Source organism: Chelmon rostratus, chromosome 10 (genome assembly GCF_017976325.1).
Source record: "Chelmon rostratus isolate fCheRos1 chromosome 10, fCheRos1.pri, whole genome shotgun sequence".
Classification (NCBI taxonomy): Eukaryota; Metazoa; Chordata; class Actinopteri; order Chaetodontiformes; family Chaetodontidae; genus Chelmon; species Chelmon rostratus.
This window is the reverse complement of record NC_055667.1, coordinates 9536705-9560394: the sequence shown is the minus strand read 5'-3', so window position 1 is coordinate 9560394 and position 23690 is coordinate 9536705. Positions and strand designations below refer to the sequence as shown.

At 42.3% G+C, this 23690-nt stretch overlaps 1 protein-coding gene across 1 annotated transcript; it reads left to right on the top strand.

The window, feature by feature from the left end:
- The first annotated feature begins 15637 nt into the window (after positions 1-15637).
- Positions 15638-20656, top strand: dclre1b (DNA cross-link repair 1B). The gene is made up of 4 exons (XM_041946192.1): positions 15638-16317; positions 16700-16865; positions 17087-17269; positions 17900-20656. Exons 1-4 carry the CDS (start codon positions 16120-16122, stop codon positions 19210-19212), a joined length of 1860 nt encoding a protein of 619 aa, XP_041802126.1. The 5' UTR covers positions 15638-16119; the 3' UTR covers positions 19213-20656.
- The last annotated feature ends 3034 nt before the right edge of the window (positions 20657-23690 follow it).

Below are 23690 nucleotides of genomic sequence, written 5' to 3'. Positions count from 1 at the left end.
CTTTATTTTCTTAATAGGAATGTCTGTATGCAATACAGTGAAAATGTCTCTTTGTGTTTAATGAACATGTGGGGCCGACTGAAGTGTTGAGATATGAGCATAATAATTGCAGCATATTATTATAAAGGTCACTAGAGGATAATGTTGACATGATGACTTCCATATAATCTCAGAAGGGTTCATTTATCTCATGTCCAATTATGTATTTGTACAAATTACTTTACAACCACAAGCTATACAGTAATACACTAGACTACAATGAATAGTTTTGTGTGATTATTACTGTTTATTTCCTGTGTGTCAGAGAAGCCTTGGCTCAACTCTTTTGTTGTTTTTGAGGCCATAGTTTGTGTTGTTGTTGTCTTGGACTGCATTATGTACACTGCTTGTGATCTTTTGTCCCTCCGTGTCGGTGTTCTTCTTTCTTCCCAAAGGTATTATTTACTGCACGGCTATAGGTGAAGAAGTATTTTTGGAGCCATAATTCTGCCAAACATTAAAGATGGTCTCCATTTTATAGATGCTCATTCATCTCATGGGAAGCATATGACCCAGCATACACTGTGTTATATACAGCCTTCATATGTTTTGTCGATATCAATCAGAAAATTCTCTGTGCCATGGCACACTGAACAGTGCCCTCTGAGATTGTCTTGGCTGAATTCATGTTATATAGTTTACTGACAAATGAGAGCACAGATTAAAACACTCACACACACACACACACACACAGATGTCATGATGCTGGGATCCGGATAATCCCAGTGTTGTTGAGGTGTCTGCTGAGATTCTTTGATGTGGTGAAGTCTACACAAGCTGTCTCAGCCTCCACATCCTCCTCTGAGCTTTTAAACAAAACAGTAATAAGAACGCCTCAGAATCCCTTTTAACACCGCTTAACTGAACTGAAATATATTCAAAATCTGTGTCAATCACAAAGGTGCGATTGTGCAGAGTTTTAGAAGTGCTCTTCATTAACTCATTGTAAATGCACATGAATAATACATACCAAGATTCATCAGAGATCAATCAGTCAATTTTCTTTAAAGGATCTAGCGAGGTGTCTGGGTCCTCACCCAAGGGCAGGACACCAGGATCATGCTCCTGTGCATACTGATTACATACAGTAAATACCCCCTCACAAACAAACCCAATGTCATGAAATACTGAGCAGGTTTAATCCCATGTTCGACCACTCAAGCCAAATTTTTTTTGATGGGTAAACACCAGGTTGTTGGTTACATGTGACAACTAAATAGTGCTGCATATTTCAGCATCACTGACAAGATTCCAAAGTGAGAGAAAACAGGCATTTTCTCATTTATCTGTTGTTGTATCTAGACATGCATGTCTGACGTTTGAGATTTCCACCTCTGAACCAGTTGCATCCCACTTTGAAATGAGTGAAACGACTACATCTGTGGACCTTTTGGGCTGAAATGACAGGAGGACACAAGCTTAATTTTCAAGTGATAAAATCGCTTGAGTCCACAGAGTGAGGAGTCAACGTAGTTGGATGGGAATTTAATATTTGTTTTTTTTTTATTTAAAAACTCATTGGATGGATGCCATAAAACTTGACACACACATTTGTGTCCCTCTAGAGATGAATTTTGCAAACTTTTGGTGATTTTTCACCATCAATCAAGCCAAAATTTTCATTTTTCCAGCACTTTGGTTTATGAACAAACAGCTGCATGACATTCCCACCAGCCTCACCTCTACTTTGTGTTTTAATGTAAATTACCACTGTTAGCATGCTGATGCGCTAGTGTGGGCTGCAGGCTCTTAGTCATGTTTTAACCATGACTGTTGTTCCCTAATGAAGGGAAGCCTTGTTTTTGTGCATTAACTAAACCTCAGCTATAGCAGTGTCAGATCAGAAAAACAGTGATGGAACGGTTTTGAAAGGCACTGAGAAATAGTGTTGTCCTGCTAACTAAGTGTCGTCCTGGAGGGAAATGTGCGTTGTCATTTAATTTGGAGGACTGGCTGTAAACTTGGCAGTAACCAGGGCAGACAGGAAATAATTGCATATAGGCTGGATGTCAACTTATTCTGCATGAAATGAGCTATGTTTAGCATTTCATACCAGCAAGCACCATTTAACATTTAACCTTGCTGTTAAACTGTGGTTGTGAGCACAGCTGTGGATCCCGGTCTGTTAATCTGCATTGACCCATTCACATCAAGGGTAAACATGGATTTTTTCAGTACTTCAGTGTGGAGGTGCTAAAGGATTAACTCTTTCACTTTTATACAGATGCATTCCTAATTAAGCATAAAAGTGCAGATTGTGGTCTGTCAGAAATGCTTGTTTTACATTTCCAATTCATTTCAGGAAACATCTTAACTAGAAGAATCTAATGCTCCTCTGTGCACAGGTTTGACTTCGATGCCCAAAGGTCAACTTGACTTAATTAGAGACTCCACCACAGACCATTTGAGGGATTATCCAATCTAAAATCAAATCAACAACACTCAGCAGGCCCACTCCTGTGTGTACTGCAGACAAAAAGAGAGCGGAGAGAGCCCACTAACACTATAAAGTAAGCAACTCCACAGGACAAACCTGCTAAATTATACATGACCTGGACAAGTGAAAGTGCAAGTTCTCTTAATGGAAAACTTTGAGAACACTGAGAGAGAGAGAGAGAGAGAGAGAGAGAGAGAGGGACTGCCTTTTTTTTTTAGAAATGAAGCTCTGCATCTCAGCAGAGAGAGGTGTGTTTGGAATGAATATTTCATCCTTCTCTCCCTCTGCCTCCACTCGCTCCATCTTCCTTCATCGCTCTCTGTTTGTGACAAGACAAGTTCTGCTCGAACAGAGTGTCTGCCTTTCGCTGAGACATTTCGCGGCCTTGGCCGCAGCTTCAATCTCAGCCCCTCGCTCCCACTGAGACCAATCATAGGTCACGCCTGCCTTCAAGTCATGGCAGACTTGTGCTGACAGCAAGCCAGTTGAATATAAGATTTAGCACGGTGGAGATTTCTCTTGCCATCCAGTCTTACAGTCTCTTTTTATCATACCACTGCATTCCCCCTCCTCTTTATTTTTTAACCTTGGTGCTTCTTTTTCCTCCCCGCTGTGTCTCACACACACGCACCCCACAACTTATTCTCTCGCTTCACCTGTCCAGCTGTGTGATGTTTCTGCTTCAGATGTCCACTTCAATGACCCTCTTTTCATTTTTGCTCTCTATCTTTTCATTTCAGCACAATACATCATTACCACCCTTGTGAGCCTGTGCTTTACATTTCACCATCTGCCGCCACGCAGCGTAAGCGTTACGCTCACGCTGACACGAGGGCATTGTCAATTAGAAGAAGAGTGTAATGTAAAACTCGGGGGTGCGCTCAACAGGAGGCTAAGCGCCATTTCAATTACAATACAGTCAGGGATGACACTTTGCTGAACCATGAATCTGGCAGCTAATCCCTGACATGTCATCATAGAAACGCCAATTTAATGGTGATGGTCGAATTTGCTCCCCTCATCTTTTGGAGGTTTTTTTCATTTCAAATCGTCACATTATTTTGTGCGCTATAATGCCGTGTGCAAATATTTATGTGCGTGTGTTTCCTCCATGCCAACATTCGCCCATCATGTCCTATCCCTTGCTAATAGGAGTTAGATGGCAAATGCTGACATTTTCAACCCTGACATGGTGGCAGGCGTAACGAGCAGCAGTATTCCTCAGAGAGCGTTTCCTGTCTCGGCTCCGTCGCTAACAGCACTGAGAGTCACTCTTTCATCGCTTGTCTCACTAACCGGCAGGAACCTTGTGCTACAAAACCATCGCTCTCTCTCTAGAGGCAGGGAGACATCTCAGGGCTGATGGCATGTCACCACCTCACTCTGCAGCTCTTTTCACCGGGGCAGGTTATCTGGCGGATGGGGTTTGAAAGGCTTCTGGACAGAAAAGTTACTGTAGTTTATTAAAAATGTGCTGCAGGAGGTGCACACAGAGTCAGCAAATGGGCAAAGTAAGAAGAAGTTTAAGTCACATTCAGTTTCCAATACGTGCTGCACAGCTTCAGACGTGAAAATTCTATATACCGTACATAAACTGCATGCCATGCATACATCGAGTGCTCTTGATCACATCAATAATGTATGCCCACTCATGCTGCGCTCGGAATAGTCTACTGTCAACATGGCAGCCTCGCATGACAGTAGGAGGATACAGCATATTGGATTGCATCTCTCACTGCTGCAATCAATAGCTGGGAGGTCAATGTCCCAAGAATCTAACGCACCAAAATGATACAGATATTCAAGGTTAGAGAGAGACTAAAGTGCACCTTCCAACTCTGTCAAATGCAGCTGAATAACGCTCTGACTTCACATGCGCAAAAAAACAAAGTCATGGTGAAGAAGGGAAAACAAAAGGGAACAGGAAAAAACACAGCAGTCGTTTCTTGGGGTTGTTTTTTGCAGAGCTGAGAGTTTCTGCCATCTCACTCTCTCTTGCTCTCATTCACAATGAGAAAATTTGGCCTTGAGGAAAACATTAAAGCGAAGGCAGATTTCTGATCAACTGCAGCGCTCCCTTGTGGGCTCGCCTGTCCGTGACATTAATTGCGCGAGCACTCCTTAATGAGTCGAATGGTGTGAGGGCGGAAAGGGGACTGTGGGAGTTTGTACACTCTCTTCTTAATGATTGCTGCTCAGTCTTAATGAGAGCTACCTTAGAGAACATGTGAGGAACAATTTGTCGGACAGAGAACCTGTGCAGGTGAAGATCTGAGGGATTCCTGCTCCACCCATGAGTGATCCGGTCATATTTGAAAATGTTGCTTCTGCAGGGCTCAATAACCCCTTCCTGACAGACTTATTTTCAGTCACTAATGTTTGCACACAGCTCTCGTCCCCTGTCTGTTTGCATAATAACTGGCTCAGTGAATTTGAAACAATCCACCTTCCACATTCTTGGACTCACAGATAAGGTTAACAGCCCCTTAAAAGTGCTGAGGCGCTGAGTTTTCCAGCAATCATTTTCTCCCTCCTGTCTTTCCCTCCCGCTCAGTGAGCTTATCTTTCCTTGCAAGATGAGCAAGCACGCCTCCCAGTATAAGATACACTGAAAGCTGCTGATGATTTGTAAAGAATATTACCGGCATGAATTGTCTCACTGGTGTAAGTAATTCATCCAAGTACACAACATGATGATAAAGACTCTCAGCTACAACATGATACTGAACAAAACTAAAATGGGCAGCAGCACTGCAGCAGGCCAGGACTCGTTAGTTGCTGCATTACTGTTCCATCTTGTTATGTAGTTTTAACATGGGAGAATGAGCTGCTGCATTTAAAACATGCTTCAGTGTCACACCCTTATTGATTTGCTTTGCTGCAATCCATAGAGGGTCTTAGGTCATTTTTCCCTGATGATATCCTGATAGGCAAACAGATGTTGTGAATAAATGAATTTGGAAGGTTTGTATTCGTGTACCTGAGGGGAGGAGTGCCTTAAAGTGAAAGCCAGATAATCCACACTCTCCAGCTTCTTGGTCCTGAGCTGTTATCAGCTGTGCAGGAAAGGTCCCAGCACAGATTTTGCCCTTTGCTGTCTGAGCTCTGGACATTCAGTCCCTGCAGTCTCTGAGTAGATACTAAAAATATCTAGGGCAAATGTCTGAATCCTGTTTTCAGTTAATTCACTCCAGCGGAGTTCGAGGCTTACAGCACTCTGCCAAACACTCCCTGCCAACCGGGCTTCATAAAATGGTAATGAGAGCGCTGCCGTCTGCTGACAATGAGATAGACGAAGCTAACACGGCTAGCACTGGCAGAAGATCGGGTTTGGCTGCTTATTTCGCTGTTTGAAAAACGCTGCATACTGGAAAAGACAATCAGCTCAGGGAAAAATGTATTTCTGATAGTTTGCATTGTCTGTCTGTCCCAATGTCTCCCACAGAACCAGCACTCACTCAGAACTGGGCAATTTCTACTGCTGACGCTGAGCGCCTTGGTCTGGAGATGACAACACCGTGTGCTCGACTTCTTGTGTCATCACTCCTGAGTGATGTTTCACATTTGACAGCAGCGAAATCAAAGACAAGTTAATTAAATTATCATAGCCAGTCTATTTTGAGAAAGTGCTTTAAAAACTCGAGAACAAATGCTCCACTAGCTCCAATGAAGTGAGCTCCAAAGCGCCCTTGCTGCTATTTCTGTAATCTAGTTGCTCTCGGCTGCAGTCCCCAGTGAATAGCAAACATCTTTTGTTAACACTTGGAGCCCAGTGTAAGACCTCAGGTCTCCAGGGGCTTCAGTAGGTATTAATATTTTACACCCTGTACATAAGATGAATCTTAAAAGGCCATCAAACTGACAGAGAGTGTTTACCTAAAGGGTCAGCTGACACAACAGATGGAGAGAGATGAATGTGGATCCAAATCTTTTCTATCTCAGTGGAGGAGAATATGGAAATTTGCATCCTTCCTTGTGCAGCAAGATGCAAAGAATGAAATGCTTCCTGCTCGTTCAGGATGCTGGTGTGCCTGAGAAGAGTACATGTGAGGCAAGATCAGGGCTTCATAACGCAGCTTAATTCATATGTGACCAGCGATGGCCTGCCGGGCCTGTTGAATAAATGATGAAGGGGCCATAGTCAATATTCTTAAACTGGTGTAACAGCAGATCACATGACTAGAGGTCGCTTGTAGAGATAAACCCACAGAGGTTCACCTGATTTCACAGCTCAGCTCTACAGAGCGTTTTAGTTTCAGCTCGTGCTGGTGGTCAGTTTCAGCAAAAACACCTAAAAAAACCCACTGCACACTTCCTGTTCCAGCAGTCAGAGACTAGCTGGTGAACATTGTGGAGCTTTCGGCTGCTAAAAGAGCCAGATATTTCCCTCACTAATTGGTGGAGACCAAAAACAGAGCCAAAAGGGGAAGGGACATTGGACGAACAATATAGCTGGATGTGTATATAAACATGTTCGCTATATCAACTTAAAAGACTACAATACCTCTATGTCAGTGTTGATGTTATGTTACATGTTTAAGCAGCTAATTTGATGACTGGTTCATCAATGAATGGTTTGTTTGTGTTTTATTTCTTCTGTATGGTCCCTCCCTTACTTTTTCCATAAAATGGAGCTTTAAATACACTGCTTTTTCTTGTCTGCATTTACTGTGCTTTTCAGTGCATTCATCTGTGATCCCTTCATGTTTCCACACTGTATGCATCTGTTATGTTATTCTAGGTGCAATGCTTCTATCTTGAACACACTGTCTTGAGTGATTAATTGCAGCCGCTGTAGTGTGCCTTTGAGTTGCCATTTTTAAGCCCTGGCAGAGAAAAGAAAGCCTTGCTGAAACGTTGTGTTATCATCTTCATACATAAATGGTCTGGAGCTACTGTACAAGTGAGTGAGGCCTCACCTTTTATTTAACTCGTGTGGTCTGCTGTCAGGCTATCACACCTACCGCTGCATGCTGCACCACCTCAGTGGATTTTTAACTTTAGTTCAGTCTCTGAAATCTGTTCAATGAGACAAGAGGTAATGAAGACAAATGAAGACTTCCCGTTTAGCCTCATTATTGGAAATCACACATTTGTGCAGATGCGCATCTCAGCCTTTAAAGAGAACGTGTGCATTGCTCTTGTTCATCCTACAGCAGTTTGCTTTATGGTGGAGTCAGTTTGGTAGTTTCAGTTGATCCAAATCATTACTTACCAGTTCATTAGATACACAGTCTAATGCAATAACTTTGCAATAAAAGAACCTTTGTTTATGACGTTTCTAATGTTCAGTTTTTGTTGACAACACGTCAGAAAGGAGTGGGTTCACCACTACGGTCATTTGGTGTTGTGGTATTGAACTGCATTATATTTAAAGGCGTTTTTAGCGTTTTGTGTATGGGTGGACGTGGGGGACAGAGCAGTAGACGGGCGTTGCAAACTAGCTTAGGCTGTAAATGCTGTGGTATGTGGCATTGGTCAATGCCAATAAACATTAAATTAACTGGAAACACCTTTCAATACAGTGCAGTCCAGAACAACTCCGCCATTAACTGGAGCTTTAAAATGACCATAGAGTTGAATCATCTCTGCACACAGTGCAAACAAAGACTGAACATTATAAGCTCCACAAAGATGGAATATATGGCAGTATTGGATTGCATTTATGATGCAGATGTCCCCAATAAACTACATTACACTACAACTCCATTAAGTGCTTCTACAGTCCACTCTATTATACATTCCCTGCCCTTGCCCATGTTAGCTGAAGGCCTGCATGACCTTTAAAACTGTTGTATCAGCTATCTCAGTCCTCCATGGAGCTCTAACATGTGAACTGATTCACCTCAGTTTACACTGGGTGTAATTGATGCTGAGCAGGGCATCCATAAGCATTAAATATTGGCATCTGGCTGGGGAACAGGAAGAGGGAGCAAGATGAGATAAAAGAGCATCTTTCATTCACTCCCCTCTCTGTGGTGGAAGCACTCGCAGATGTTTACCTGAGCTTTTTTCTTTTTTTATGTGAGTGCATCTGGTGCTTTCAAAATCTATGCAAATTGTGTCAATTATGGGCTCTTCAGTTTGACTTTTGATGTCTTTTTTAGGGCAATTAACAGGGGGATGATCAAATAAACAAAAGTCAGGGCCCATATATCATGGCTCAAATGTAAAAAAAACCTCTATATAAATATTTATGTAGAAAATAATATCTGTGTGTGTTCTGAGTTCCTCTTTAAAAGACGCCCACTGTGTCAGGCTCTGTTTGTGCATATTTTAAAGAGAAAAAGGCAAGAAAACCTTTGAGCCTGTAAGATGAGATACAGTACGATGTACAATGTTGTTTGTGTTTCCATCTTATCGATTAGTGCGAACACTATCATGATGACACTAAAATCTAGTGGATATATCGGAATGCACGAATATGAAAAAGTAAATTGTGGTCTAAGAACGAGAAACCTGTAAAACCAGATGAAAAAGGTTGCGGTTGGAAAAGACAACAGAGGCATCTGAAAAAAGAGAGCAAGAATAGCAGCATCCTGGGGAAAAAAGCGGGGAGAGATGCCATAAAAGTGTCTTTCATGTCAGCCCAACTGGAGCTGCATGAATAATTTCAACCCATTTCTATTGCACTGTGTGAATCCACAATTTTGTAAATGATACCTAACGCACAACAAAAAGTGGGTTAGCCAGAAAGTCAACAAAGAGGAACTCTAGAGTTATCATCTCATTATTTTAGTTTCCTGAGCCATCTCATATCACCCCACAAAAAGCTACTTATCTTCTAAGAAGCCAAAAGAGCTGCACCGTGAATGTGGTGACAACCAGCAACTTTCAGACACACTATCTAATGTCCAACTGAGAGGTGCACACATGAGTACATGACTCGCTCACTTGTTCTCCATCTCTGTTTTTCTGCGCAAATATACTCAGCCTCCTAATCCTACAGGGCAGATAGGAGTTAAACTGCTATCAAAGTGAGTGGCGCTGATCTCATATTTGACATTTACCGACTTAACTTTGCTTTTAAATGATTGCAAACCCTGCAGACAAAGGTCATGCTGATAGCCCTGGCAGGACATTTAGAATAAAAGGCTGTGGATCTACAGAGCCTAAAAGGTCAAAATTAAGCTGTGCCTTAATTGCTTATATTGTTGACGTAAAATGTTCTTTTATTGATTATATATGCAATACAAATGTTCTTGTACCTACGTCTGTACAGTAAATTAATCCTGCAGAGACGGTGCATTGATTGCCTTGCAGTCCCATGTGGGTACAGCTATCATTTAATTTACTGCAAATCAATCTGCTGTTGCAGGTACGTGGGAGTATTGAGAATGACTGTACCGCCATGTAGTGTTAAGTATGAGGAGTTGTTATCCACAGATTAACTGGATTTTCACCAGCCTGCTAATAAACTGTAGACTCACAGGGGTTACTCACAACAACGTAATATACTCAGACTTACTCAGGCTTCAGGCCTGCTCTCTCTCTCTCTCTCTCTCTCTCTCTGTCTGTGTGTGTGTGTGTGTGTTCATAGGGTAAGATCAGGTGGGCTAAGGTTAAGGGTTACGGTCAGGCAATAGTGGTAAGAGTTAGCGCAAGTCTCCAGGAAATGGATGCATGAATCAATATTGTCCACTGAAGTGATGGAAACAGACCTGTGTGTGTGTGTGTGTCCTGGTGCCTCATTAGCGGAGAGTTATTCTGATGTTTGTCTGCATTACCAGCCAGACTGTAAACAAGGCCTAAACAAGGTTACCCCCATCTTTCTGCAGTTGCTCCGTGCCAACCCCTTCAAGGCTGCTGCCGGCAACTCACCAGCAAAAGACACCACACCTCTGCAGTCGCCCAAAGTAACAACAGAATGCGTCTTCTACCTATTCCCATCAGGCAATGCTACAGGGAATGTGCAAAACGAGAAGGGAAGTAGCCACAGTTATGTTTTGTTGCAGCCTCCCATGTGCGGTCTCCTGCAGCAAATGCAGATCTTTGTGATCCTGTTCCATACGTGCATTATGCACATGTGGAGCACTTTGCTAAATCATGAGCCAACGCATCATTTGTCATGCACATTGATACGCTAAAGCATATTGCAGCTCAGTGAGTACAGTTTCTTTCGGGCCTTTATCGTCAATTATTCATCACGTCTTTTATTATGGTTTAGCGTACAGGGTACCACTGGCACGGATAACCACTTCTTTAGATCTGTGACATCCGTTAAGAGTAAAAGCAAAATGACAGTGGTCACGTTCCTGAAACTGGATAACATAAACACACCTGAACTTTGAGATGCTGATTTTCTTTGACGGAACCACCTCATGCGTGTAGACTTGCCATAAGCACAGTGGACTCGTGCTTTGCTCTAATACGACCTTTTTCTTGACCATATTCACCCATTTTGTATTTTCACTCGAGCCTGGAGCTGGCAGACTTGAAACTACTTGAAAACCCATTTTTCGTGACTAAGAGTGTTTCTCTTCCAACAGGATGATGCTTTTACTGCAGATTCTCATTTTTCCAACCATCATCCAATCTTTGGGCCATTTTGGTAATGCGCCTACAACATTAGGCCTTTTTTGCAGAGCGAAAAGAGTTTCTAGAGAGCCTCTCAGTGCTAAAGTCCTCTTTCTTCTTTGTGTCCATGGGGCAATTAAATCTAAATGCAAAACCACTTCTGGGAAATCTTGCACTGATCGACATGAGACGGGTCGTGAAAAAGAGTCAACTGAGCTGACATGAAAGCAACTGAAAGTCTGTCATCACAGCAGTTAATCTATATAAACGTGACTGCTGGATGATCACATTCCTCCTCGCTCATGCGGAAGAAGAAACGACCCACAGCTGGATGTTCTTGTTGCTGCCGACAGCACATTGTTGTCAGTCATGTGAGGATCAACAACAAGAGCTCTCTGTGACAGACAGATCTGTCTGCTTCAGCAAAACTGCAAAAAATCTTGGGGCCCAAAGAAAAATCTGTTTTTCCGTGCAATGCAGCTTTTACCTCTTTCTCGAGGCAGGGATATTACTTATGCCTGTGCCACAGAGAAATTACGTATTACACGCAGCATTACACAAATTCAATACAGCACAAGAAATATATTTGCAGTGTCAGGGTGGTAAACATTGCTTGAATCGCCTTCATACACCCCAACTTCCAGCCACTCTTGAGTTTTCAGTCCAGTGCATGTGGAAGCAGTGCACAACTGACTTTTTATGTTTTTTAACATTTAATCTAAGACACCACCAATCAATAACATTAGCATTACATAGTGTTTCTTGTACAATTTCCACATAGTTCATGAGGATCAATATTGATGTGTCTACTTCCCCCTTCAGAAGTCCAGGTTATGCCTGACTGATATGGTAGATAAATTGACCAGGGCTCAGCTTCCGCCCATAGATAGAGAGAATTAATGATCAGCCCTTACGATGCTCATTGGGACGAAACCATCTCTAAGAGCTTTCAGTCCTCGTCGGCCAGGATTTTCTCCACGCCTGCGTCGTACCATGAAGAATTCAAAAAGATCTGAAGCCCTGCAGGAAGACAATTAGAGTCATCTTTCTTCTCTTGGTATGCAGCGTTGCTGTGACAGAAAGCTGTGAGCATATTCCCATGCATAATGCAGCCCCTAAAACTGCACCCTTCAGTGGGCGTGGGGGATCTTCTGCAGGCTGACTGCGTGGCACACCACTCAGCCCCCTCCTGAAAGTCTAATGAACTGAGCTAATCAAATCAGATGAGTGGTAGAATCAACTGGCTCTCATAACCCACAGTATATTGTGGTGCGTCATGGCTTGAAGCCTGGCTACAAATAGCAGCTCCTCCACCACTGACGCTAGGTGTTACAGCTGTTCTGAGAAGAGGGTGGTCGCTAAGACTGGCTGTGGAGAGACAGCAATCTGAAGACAGAAAGCTGCTGGGCTGTTAGTGCCGGTGTGTCAAAGTGATGAACATTAAGAGCATAAAACGAGACATCATGAAAGCCTGACTGGGGATGGCACAGTGGATGAAGTGAAGCAGCTGAAACAAAGATATATCTGTACGGAGAGAGTGAGGGAACAAGAGGGTGACAGAGAGATAAACAGAGAAAGACAGATGGAATAAGAGAGAGTGCATGCCAAAATGAGAATATGTGTTCTCACCAGCTAGTTTTATCTGGCAACTTGCTCTTAGCGCCCGTGGGACATCTTGGGCTTCTCGCACACGCCCATAAATATCTCTGCAGGAGTGTGTGTACAGCACCACTGAATCATCCCAGAGGGGATATAAGAAATAAAGCTGCCACCGCCTCTGATTATACAAATCTGTTGACTCAGATGAATGAAGGTAATGGAGATAGCTGACTGCTCATTATTCAAGTGGGATCGATAGTGACGTTAAGCGAATCCACAGAAAGACGGAACTATTTTTGGATTTAAGGGACAATGTGGGAGTCACCCACTTTCACTCAGTCATCAGTGCATGTTTAGAGCACCAAAAGGGATACCCTAAGTGTCTCTAACTCATCTAAACAAGTTCTCGTCTGCGGCACAGAAGATAGAAAGGTGATACTGGCATACTGAGGTCAGTAAAAGGGTGCACAGAGGATTTAAGGCATTGCTTTGAAGAACAGCAGTGGCAGATCACAGACTGTGCGGCCATCTGCCTTTGTAGCATCGCTGCTGCTGTCTGACAGCACTTTTATTTTCCTCTGCATAGCAACATGCCAGAACAGACAACGCATCCACTTGACCTCAGCAACCTTTGGCTTGACGCATGTAAACAGTGCTGATGTTTTATTCTTAGCACTGTGATTTTATTTTAGTAATTCTGCAGTGCACCTTGTGTATAATATACTGGTAAAAAGAAAAACATAAGCTGGTTAATGAGGATGTTCAATCATTTCTGGAAGTGTTGCTGATTGATAATGGATATCATATACAGTATGTGGTGTATTCTGCACTTGGTATACAATTTTTCTTCCCCCTATTATTTATTTATTCGGGTTATCTTCAAATCTTCATACAGCAGAGAAGTCTGGTCTCAAGAATAGAATTATTAGAAGTATTTACCACATGAACAATATTTTACTGAAAATGCATTTTACTGTATGGGTGTGTTCACTATTCTTTGAACCAAATAGTGACATATGTGAAGGTAAAAGCAGGATCCATTCACAAAAATGGGACTAAGGGAAATAATCTAGAAATAGTGTGGATGGTCAGGTAGGATGTCATTACGCTAAAAAACAATTTTAGTGTCACACACTTGGATTGAAATTGGAATGAATGACATCCCAGCTTGTCTCTGGAATGTGTAAAGGCCCCATGCAGTCTGCAATAATCCAAAGGGCCCCCAGCTGTTTAACTTATCACACTGCATAAGACGTGAATAGTATCAGGGGCTCCACTGATTTCCCGGACTGAGCTCGACTCACTCCTGTTCAGTTAATTACCAGCACAATGTACTTCACCTACAGCATAAGATTTCCACAGGGTGTGTGTGTGAGTCTGTGTTGGGAAGTCAGATAATTAACTCGGAAGCAGGGTATGATTAATGTGCTTCTGGGTATGAGGGGAGGACGCAGACTGCGTGATAATAGAGGAATGTGCAGCATTCCCAGGTATAATCCTGAAAAGTGAGCAGTGTGCAAACATAGGGGGAGGGAGGCTACAATGGGGCGCTGTCACCATAGCAACGCCCCCATTTAGTGGTGCCCCTGCACCTCCGACCCCTCAGTGCATTAAAAACATATATAATCTAAAAAAGATGATTAGCTGGTTGTGATGATGTTTAGGACAACTATACATACATGATTATGAGTGTTTTTACAAGCATTAAAGACAGGAATCAATTCATCTTCCAATATCACAGTCAGATAAACACCATTGAACTGTCTTATGTTTATTTTCTGCAATAGAAGAAAAATAACCTATTCGTGTGACAAAAATTCAAGACCCTTTTTTCTGTCATCCTGTGGAGGAAAACACATCACAAGGGTGATGAAGAGCTTTACAAACACATTTTACGTGAGTATATTTTTAGTTTTTGAAATTTCAGTGTTAATTGAAATGAACATGAAATGTGAAGATTTCCTAAAGTCGTTGGACAATGAATCCTTTCAGAATCTATGTGTGCAGCGTACAAACAAATGTGCCATCGACTCATTTTCTATTTCACAAATACAAAAAGCTACTCATCCTAACGGTTTCCTCTCTCTTGGCGCCATCTTTTGGAGAATAGAACTCAATTCAGTCAGTTTCACTAAGATGCTGTATACTGCACATTTGTTTAATTGAACATCCTCAATGTTAATAAAGAGCCTTGAGTGTGTGCTGTGTCATCGTGGATTCTTTGTTCTGACTATTGGCCATTACTATTTTTTTAGTGTTTTACTGTCATCTAAGACACAATTACAAAAAGATTCTTTCTATATTAGGTAGCAGATAAATTAAAATGTAATCTGTGAATGTTTAATCTGATTAGATTATTTTAAGGAATGTCTCTTTCTCTGTTTCTTCTCCTAGCAAAGTTTACTTGGGGGTTACTCACTTCAGGATCCTGAGGTGATGGGTGCTATTTTGTGTCCATTACTTTTTGGTCTCCTGTGTTATATTTTATTTCCATGAATGCAGCCTTTTGTATAGTCCTTGGTAGTCCCAATATACTGGTGGATTTGCTGTCTTTAAAGCCTTTAGGAATTTAAAAACTAAAGCTAAGCAAGGTTTTTAATTTGTGAAACCCCATTTACACCAGGAAAAATAGGGATGAAAAGTCAGCAATGATAAAAACAAAAATTTTGATTTTATGTCAGTATGATTACACAATAAATCAAAATGTCTATCATTTTCTAATTCTGTATTTTTATTTAATATCTTAATTAGCAATCTCACAGTTTCAATTACAGCAAGTCAAAATTATTATATAAGTCAGTATGTAAAATTTGTCGGGTTTTTTGTCATACTAAGTCTTATCTGTATTTTTTTGGCAGAAAAAAATGTATATATCTTTATTAGTAATCAAGCTTTTGTTGTCTTCTAAGTTTGGACATTTTCACCCCCACCGGAGGAGACACCCATGGTACGACCAGTAGGTGGCAGCATAATAACAACCTTCATTCCAGCTACAGTACAACTCTAGAGAAGGAGAAGAAATTGAAAACAGAAATGGCGGGGTCCATGAACTGTTATTAGCACTGCAGCTGTCTAAAACGGCCAGCTGGTTGTGATAACGAAGGCTGGACAAGAGATTTTTAAAACGCAAAATAATGGCGTCGCGAAGCAATTAGGAGCAAGTAATTAGCCAGAGGATGCTTCATTACAGCTAACCACACTGTGTTAGCTGACAGTTTCGTCTAACGTTAGCTAGCTACCAGTAACGTTAGTGTCTTTTGTTTTTTTATAACCAACGCTACGTTAACATGAAATTGTCACCGGAATTAAGGCAGCATTTTACCCGTGCCGTATACACTGAAACAATCGTAAGGATACAACTTATTTCCACAACTATAACTCAGAGACAGAACTGAATAGCCGCAATAAATAAGTTAAACAACGGTTATCATCAGTGTGGCGACAGTCGATAGCATTACTCGGTTATCAGCCCACCTGCTGCTGCAGTGATATCTCTGGTTGTGGGACCTACAGCGAAACCGTAGACAATGTCAGGCAGCGGGAAAGTCGTCCCGCACACCCCGCTGGCCGTAGACTTCTGGCATATTCGGAAGTGTCCAGGCACACGGCTGTTTTTCCTGTCCCACATGCACAGCGACCACACGGTGGGTTTGACCTCTACCTGGAGCAACCGGCCCATTTACTGCTCACCAACCACTGCCACCCTGCTCAGACTCAAGCTGCAGGTGAGGGGGAGTCACGTGAAATTTACTCATTAATGTACACAGTGCAAACATGTGCACGAGGACTCAAATCAAAATATAGTAGGATGTCACATGTTGCCTCTGCCAAATCCGGGACAGATTACTCCGTGCACTGTAATGGGGGGCACTGTTTTATGTGGATGGGACCTGGTAGCACCTGTGTCTTGCTTAATAGACGCTGGGGCACCGATCTTGTTAAACATATTGACTTCAGACTGTGTTTTTGCATCCTGATTTAGTGTTAAATCATTTGATTTGTTTTTGTGACAGCCCAGACAATTATGGCTCTACAAGGCCAAATTAACTTATTGCTTTTGTACATTTCGTAACTTGTCTTTTGCTGATCATTTCCATATCTGCTCAGGTGAAAGAAAAGTGGATCCATCCATTAGAGCTAGGTGAGCCATACCTTCTGCCACTGGATGACATCGGCAAAGAGAGGCTGACGGTCACACTGATAGATGCCAACCACTGTCCAGGGGCTGTCATGTTTCTCTTCGAGGGCTACTTTGGCTCCATACTGTACACTGGTCAGTGTCTGAATGTGCAAGCAAAACACTTGATCTGTCGCTTCTAGGATGTAGGAAATATTTGTTAGGGTACAGCATATGCTTTTTTTTTTCCCTCCCTGTTCTTTTTCTTTTGCTTTCCAACATCAGAACTGGCATTATATGATGTACAAATATGTTCAGGTGCTATATCAGTTGCAGAATCATGGAAAGTAACAGTATCAACGCATTGTTAATTTCAGGTGACTTCAGATATACCCCCTCCATGTTGCGTGAGCCGTGCTTGAGGACCAACACCACTATAGATATCCTTTACCTGGACAACACCAACTGTGACCCCAACCGCACTCTCCCCTCCAGACAACGAGCCACTCAACAAATCAAAGAAATCATCCGCGGCCACCCCAACCACAGTGTTGTCATAGGTAGTATTATACAAACCTTCTACATATGCATTATCCACTTTCTTTCTGTATCAGCTGGGTTCTCATAGAGGTTCTCAGCCCGTTGAGAAATAATAAGGAGCCAGCTCTCTTTACATCTGTGACCTTAAAACTTCTGTTAAGTATGTGACAGTTATTTTTTGTTTCATTGTGGCTACATGTTCTGTCTCTGACTCATCGTTCTTTTGTCACACACCTGGCACATGTAGTGCAGGGTCACTCTAAGCTAACAGCCTAGACATGACCCTGGTTTGCGAACCTTGGTCAGTATATATGTTTAGATTCTGTGCAGTAATCTGACAAAAAACAAGAAACAAACAATAGGTACAGCATCTAGTCCACTTTAAAAAATCTTCTCTTCAGTGTGTCATTATCTACACCCCTGGTGTCAGGCTCAGTTAAAATGTGCTGTCTGAAAACTACAAAACACCTGATAAACAATTGCAGCAGGAAATTTTAAGTAGTTGGTATTTTGTGTTTGATTTTTTTTTTTTTAATTGGAATGTTTAGTTTTATTGAGTCTAAAATTCCTTGTTCTTTGCCCACATAAAGCGCTACTCTCTTCCTGCACTCAGCAGACTCAGCTAAAGACTCTGTTGTGCTGCCTTGCAGGCCTGTATTCACTGGGAAAAGAGTCCCTGCTGCTGGAGCTGGCGATGGAGTTTAAAACTTGGATCGAGGTGAGCTTTGAGAGGATGGAAACCCTCAGAGCCCTGGAGTTGCCCGACGTCTTCACCACTGACCCAGGAGCCGGTCGTATCCGTGTCGTGGAGCAGTCGGCAATCTGCTCTGCCACTGTACTCCAGTGGAACAAAGAACAACCCACTTTGGCCATCTTACCTACCAGCAGGCCCCTGGTCTCTTTTCACCCCAATGTCCATGTGGTGCCCTACTCCGACCACTCCTCTTACCAAGAGCTGGAGGATTTTGTCTCTGCACTTAAGCCTACCTCCGTTTTACCCATTGTGGGAAACTACGTACCTGGAAGCCTCTCTGCCTTAGTGCCCAGCAGAAAGCGCCATGAAATCTTGGTGCCTGAGTCAGTCCGACACTACATGTTGAGACAGCCTGAGAGCCAACTCAGATCATCAGCATGCAGCAGCCTTCACCACAGACAGTTTCAGCCTCTTGCTCCCAAAGGGGTGATATTTGAGTCTCCTGTAAGGGGATCCAGGAAGTCATGTGATGAAGCCTGGGGTGCAGAGTGCCAGGAGCAAGATGCCTCTGAGGAAGACATGGACACAGAAAGTAGTGAAAAAGACTCTGAGTGTATCCTTATTGACCTGAGCAAGGACCTCCTCCCTAACAGACGCAGAAGAGGGGCTAGAGACATGTGGAGCCTCAACATCGTCCAGACAGTGTCTAAAGATGTGGCAGAAACGGAGCCACTCGGTCAACTCGCCCAGAGCGACTTTGCTCCAGTGGAGATCCTGACAAACACCTGCTTGAAGCCTGTCAGGACCACAAGAAGGCCTTTTGAAGCAAATACCAAAACAATCAATGAGACATCATCTAACGATAACACTAATCAGTGTAGCAGACATGGAAGTGCTCAAAACAACCACACATTGTTAGACAGTGATAGCACGAGTCAGCACAGTGGACATGGAATTGATCAGGACGTCGACATGCCAAATATCAATAACACGAGTTGGCAAAGCGGACAGGGAACCGATCAGAATGACAGCGTGACATTATTGCAGAGCAGCCTTGATAACGATTCCTGCACTTCATCTGCCTCCTTGACCGAGCTGCGGCGTCAGTGTATAGAGGAGCTCGAAAACAGTATTTTGAATGATCTCCCCTTTACAGAGGAGGACTTTAAGACATGGGGCCTCATGCCGCAGAGCTTTGTGCAACAGTTTCCCCTCTGTCCTTTATATCATGCTAAAGAGCATGGCATCTCAGAAAGTAATGTGACCTGACATTCAAGGTTGTTTTTTTTGCCCTTCTTTAGAGGCCTTTTGTGTGTATGTGAAGATAAATACTTTAAAGCAACCTTCTATATATAATTGTCCTTCACTGTGCCTCCATTTGTTGTGCGTGTGGTCTTGAGTTTAGAAAGGCAGGCTTGTTATGAAAGGTTTCCGAGTTTGTCCTTGGACCTGTGAAGTAATGACAAACCTGTGCCCTTACCTTTCGTCACTGTAGCCTCTTTCTCTTGGGTGTTTAATGCAGGGCAGCTTTCTGCAGTTGAAACATTATAATTTCTCACTGTGATGGAAAAAACTGATCAGTGACTTTTGCATAATGTATCTGCACATCATGGTGTTTGTAAAGTCACATTTTCACAAGATAGACCATTAAGTAATATATGTATATTTTTTGCCTTGAGAACCAGCTGTCTTGAAACACTGGTTGCTTTGTTTTGCTTTTCACCCTTGAGCAGTTGAACACAACAGTCAGGATTTTAGAGTGCTTTGAAATATCAGTTGGTGGAAGTTATTGCTGCAAAGTGAGCCGAAAGCCAAAATTCAAATGAATTCAGTTTTAGCCTAAAAGCTGAGATGAAATGGCCTTTTATTTTTAAAGGTTACATTTGAAATCTTCGGGCTGGTTTCAGTTGCTTCTTTACTGAGAGAAGCGGTATTAGAGATTTATAGTGGTTTTCGTGCCATCTGTATTTTGGCTGCGGTTTAGAGTCAAAGAGGTTGCTTCACTGCTACTTTACAATAAAATCAAATTGATGCTCAATGTGATCATCTATGTAACTGTATGCCTGTCTGAGGTTTGTGAAGATACACTTTAAAGTATTTTTTCCCTATATGTTATTCAGCAGCTGTGACACAGTGTTCTTTTAGTCCACTACTGCATATAATGTGAAACAGCGCACAGCAGTTTCTTATTAACAGTCATATTATCTAACAATCCAAGCAGAATTGTTGAGGGGAAAACACTAAGTATCTTAAATTACATGTGTATTGAACAGCACTATTTCTTCTGTTTGTATTCCTACAGCAGCTTAATGTTTGTTTCATAGTTAGTTATTTTCCTCATAACCACCTTTGCCATTATGCCACCTTTGCTATGATACTTTCAGTGTGACACAAACCAGCAGCTGCTCTCTGGGGGAATTCTGGTAAATCTTACCTGTTGGACTACAACACTCAATAACTCAGATATGTAAACATTGTGAAGCAGCACCTTGCCTTTTTGTTGTTTTGTGGAAAAAAAAAATATACTTTTGGCTTTATTTTATTCAAACACCTAACAAAGACCCATGTTCAAATGTAATGCACATAATTATGTTTTTGTATGTCTCTTGTGTAGTAAAGGACATGGAAATCCAAACTGTTCTATATTAACTGTAATATATATGTTTGACACAGGTTTCTGGTGTGTCAGCTGTTTCTTCAATAAATTACCATTTTATTGGCAACCCTGTTATTTAATGTGCTTTTGGTGTCCCGTCTTCAAACTGACTTCAAACATTACAACACAGAGAGACAAGTATACACAGACATTTCCTGTTGCAATGCTATCATTCTTCCCTAAGATGGCAGTAGTTTGTCAAAAATTTCAGATGTTTTCACTTAGTGTCTCGCTTCTCATCTAATAAGGGTTTTGGGTTTCTGCAGCATGTCTGATTTCTGTGGTACAAAAAAGGAAACAGCATGCTGAGCAGAAATGACTCAGCTCTCAGTAAAACCCACTGTCCCTCCACGGTTTTCATACTGACGTTATATTGCAAATTGAGATAATAAAAATGCTCTATGACAGAAATGACCACATGCACAAGCAGGCTGAAAAGCCTGAAACCTGCTACGCTCTGACTGTGAAAGTCGGGCTCAGACCATTTAAGTCTTTCTACATTCGGACAAACACTCCGTGTTTACATGAGTATAATGTTGCAGATTGAATGCTGCACTCCCAGACTACAGAGCAGGACCAGCTGTCACTCATTTCAGCCACCATAGAAAGGTAGTTTGAAATTCAGCATGCTTTGTGGTGCCCTGAGTAACAACCACAGAGATCCTCATCCACTATCCACTAATGAAACACGCCCATTACTGGAGTCCACACTCCAATTGTGAAGAGAAGAAGAAGGTCAAGAAAAAAACTGAACCAAAATAACATCACTGGAACACAATATGTTCTCAGAGCTTTAATAGCCTTGCTCGGGCCTAACCAGGGCTCATTCATTTTCTGTTACACACTACATCTCCTCATCACCTCCCCAGAACAGCCTTCACCGCGAGCAGTGCAGTAGTTCTAAACAAACAGTGCAATCGATCCATCTTATAAACACTTCTCGTTGGCCCCGATCTGAGCACGTCCCATTAGGCTGCACTTTGAAATGCTGCCTCTGTGTGAAGTTCAGAAACCTCAGAGGCGTCATACTGAGACATCATAAAATCACCATCAGCAGGTTGTCAGATTGACATGAGCTGCCAACAGGAGTCTCTTGTGCTCATAAAGGATGAATGACTGGCTCCTGCATGGAGTTTCCCTGCATGTGGGTGCAGGGAGATGTGGGATTAACAATCAGCCACGGGCTCAGTGTGCGGACGAATACTGACAATGACCAGTGGTGGAGGAAGTACTCACATCCTTTACTGAAGTGAAAGCACTAATACCACAATGTGAAAATAATCTGTTACAAGTAAGTAAAGTAAACACAGAAAAATGTCTGCTGTGACTGTTATACTACTATAAATCATTATCATTCCACTGATGTATTAATGTGTAAGCAGCATTTTACTGCTGTTGCTGCTCGAGGAGGGGCTGGTTTGAGCTAATTTAGAAAGGACTGCAACTAACCATTATTTTCCTTAATGGATTAATTGATTGTTTGGTTTGTAAAAATTTCAGAAAAAAATGAGAAAGCCAAAATGCATTTTTGCATGAAAAATGAACAGTTACCGACGAACCACTTCAGGTGTACTTGTATAACCTGCTGGGCCGCATCCAGATTCTTTAAGATCTTTGTTTGCTTTGCATGCAACAATCCTCATTTGTGAAGTCAAATATTAGTGGAATTAAAAAGTACGACACTCCTCTCTGAATTGTAGTGGAGCAGAAATACCTCAAACCTGTATTTGAGTACTATACTTGAGTACATGTACTTAGTTACATTGCACAGGGCTCTCACATGCTTCCTGCACAGGACCAGGGCTTGCTCTGCTCTGAGGTGGCTCCAGGTAATCAGTCATCGGGACTAAAGGAGCACAGGAATGGATTGTTTTAGTGCGCTGACACTGCGGTTTAGATTATAGTCAGTTGTAATCTTTCTTGACAGCCGAGGGGGTCGGACTCTTGTACTCCTGAGATTGGTTGAATAGTAATCAGGACGAGACAATGCCCGAGACTGAATTTGCATTAAGATTTCTGCATATTTTATATAAGCCTCCTTTTTTTACCCCCCGCAGCCCCAAATGCTATTTTAAGGCAGTGCACCGATATTGCAAAAACAGAAAACATGTTTTGATCCTCCCTCCTTAAAAAAAAGAAAAAAGAAAAGAATAATTATTCAGCAGACAAAATGCATTTTTTTTGTACACTGACAGAAGAAGAATGACAGAAGATGAAGCCCTGGCAGTGAGGCCAGGAAATGAAAGGAAATGGAGTGTCACATGCCCCCACAAGCATCACAGCGGGGTATTAAGGCTAAAGTAATGGATTCCTCACACACGCCATTACTTCAAAGTGGAAAGCATGAGGACGCTGCTACCTGCAAGACCAAGCCCTTTTACCAGGAATGGAACTGCTCATAGAAAGGACTCCACTGTTACTAGTCCCTCAAATTCATATTCCCGTCAATGATGTCGATCTGATTAACACAGACTCTGGTTTCCTCGTCACGCATCTGACAGATTTCTGACAGGTTTACCTGCAGGAACAGCTGAGCAAGGTGCACGGCGCACATAACCCGGCCAGCGCCACACTGTGCTGTTGAGGTGTTTTGGGGTGTTTTTCCTTCCCTCTTGCACTGCAGAGAAGAAGGGAAGGATCCAGCTGTGTAATTTATAGCTCTGCTCCAGTAAGAGCTCTCGATACATTCTTCAACTGTTACCAGGGAATAAAATTTTGGCTCCCCTCAAAAGCCACAAAAAAAAGTTAATGTGCATGACAGGCTAGCGCAGCAAATTGCTGTGAGTGCCGAAGCCTTTCTGTATCTGTATGTTACAGGGTTTGAGTGTTGACCATCAGCCTTAATGTGAGTGTGATGTCAGTCATAATGGATGAAAGATTTGAAGATACATACTTTTCATATAAACCCTTAAACGTCACCCAGTCTTTTGAATATCTTTTTGTGGAGGTCATGTTTTTGAATGGGCTGTGACTGCTCTCGACGCGGCTCTGGTCCTTGTCTTCATCTTCATCTTCATCCATTTTACTTTCCAAACTCTGGTTGCTTCACTGGCCTGCACAGAATCGTTCATCAATGATTCTGTGGCTGCAC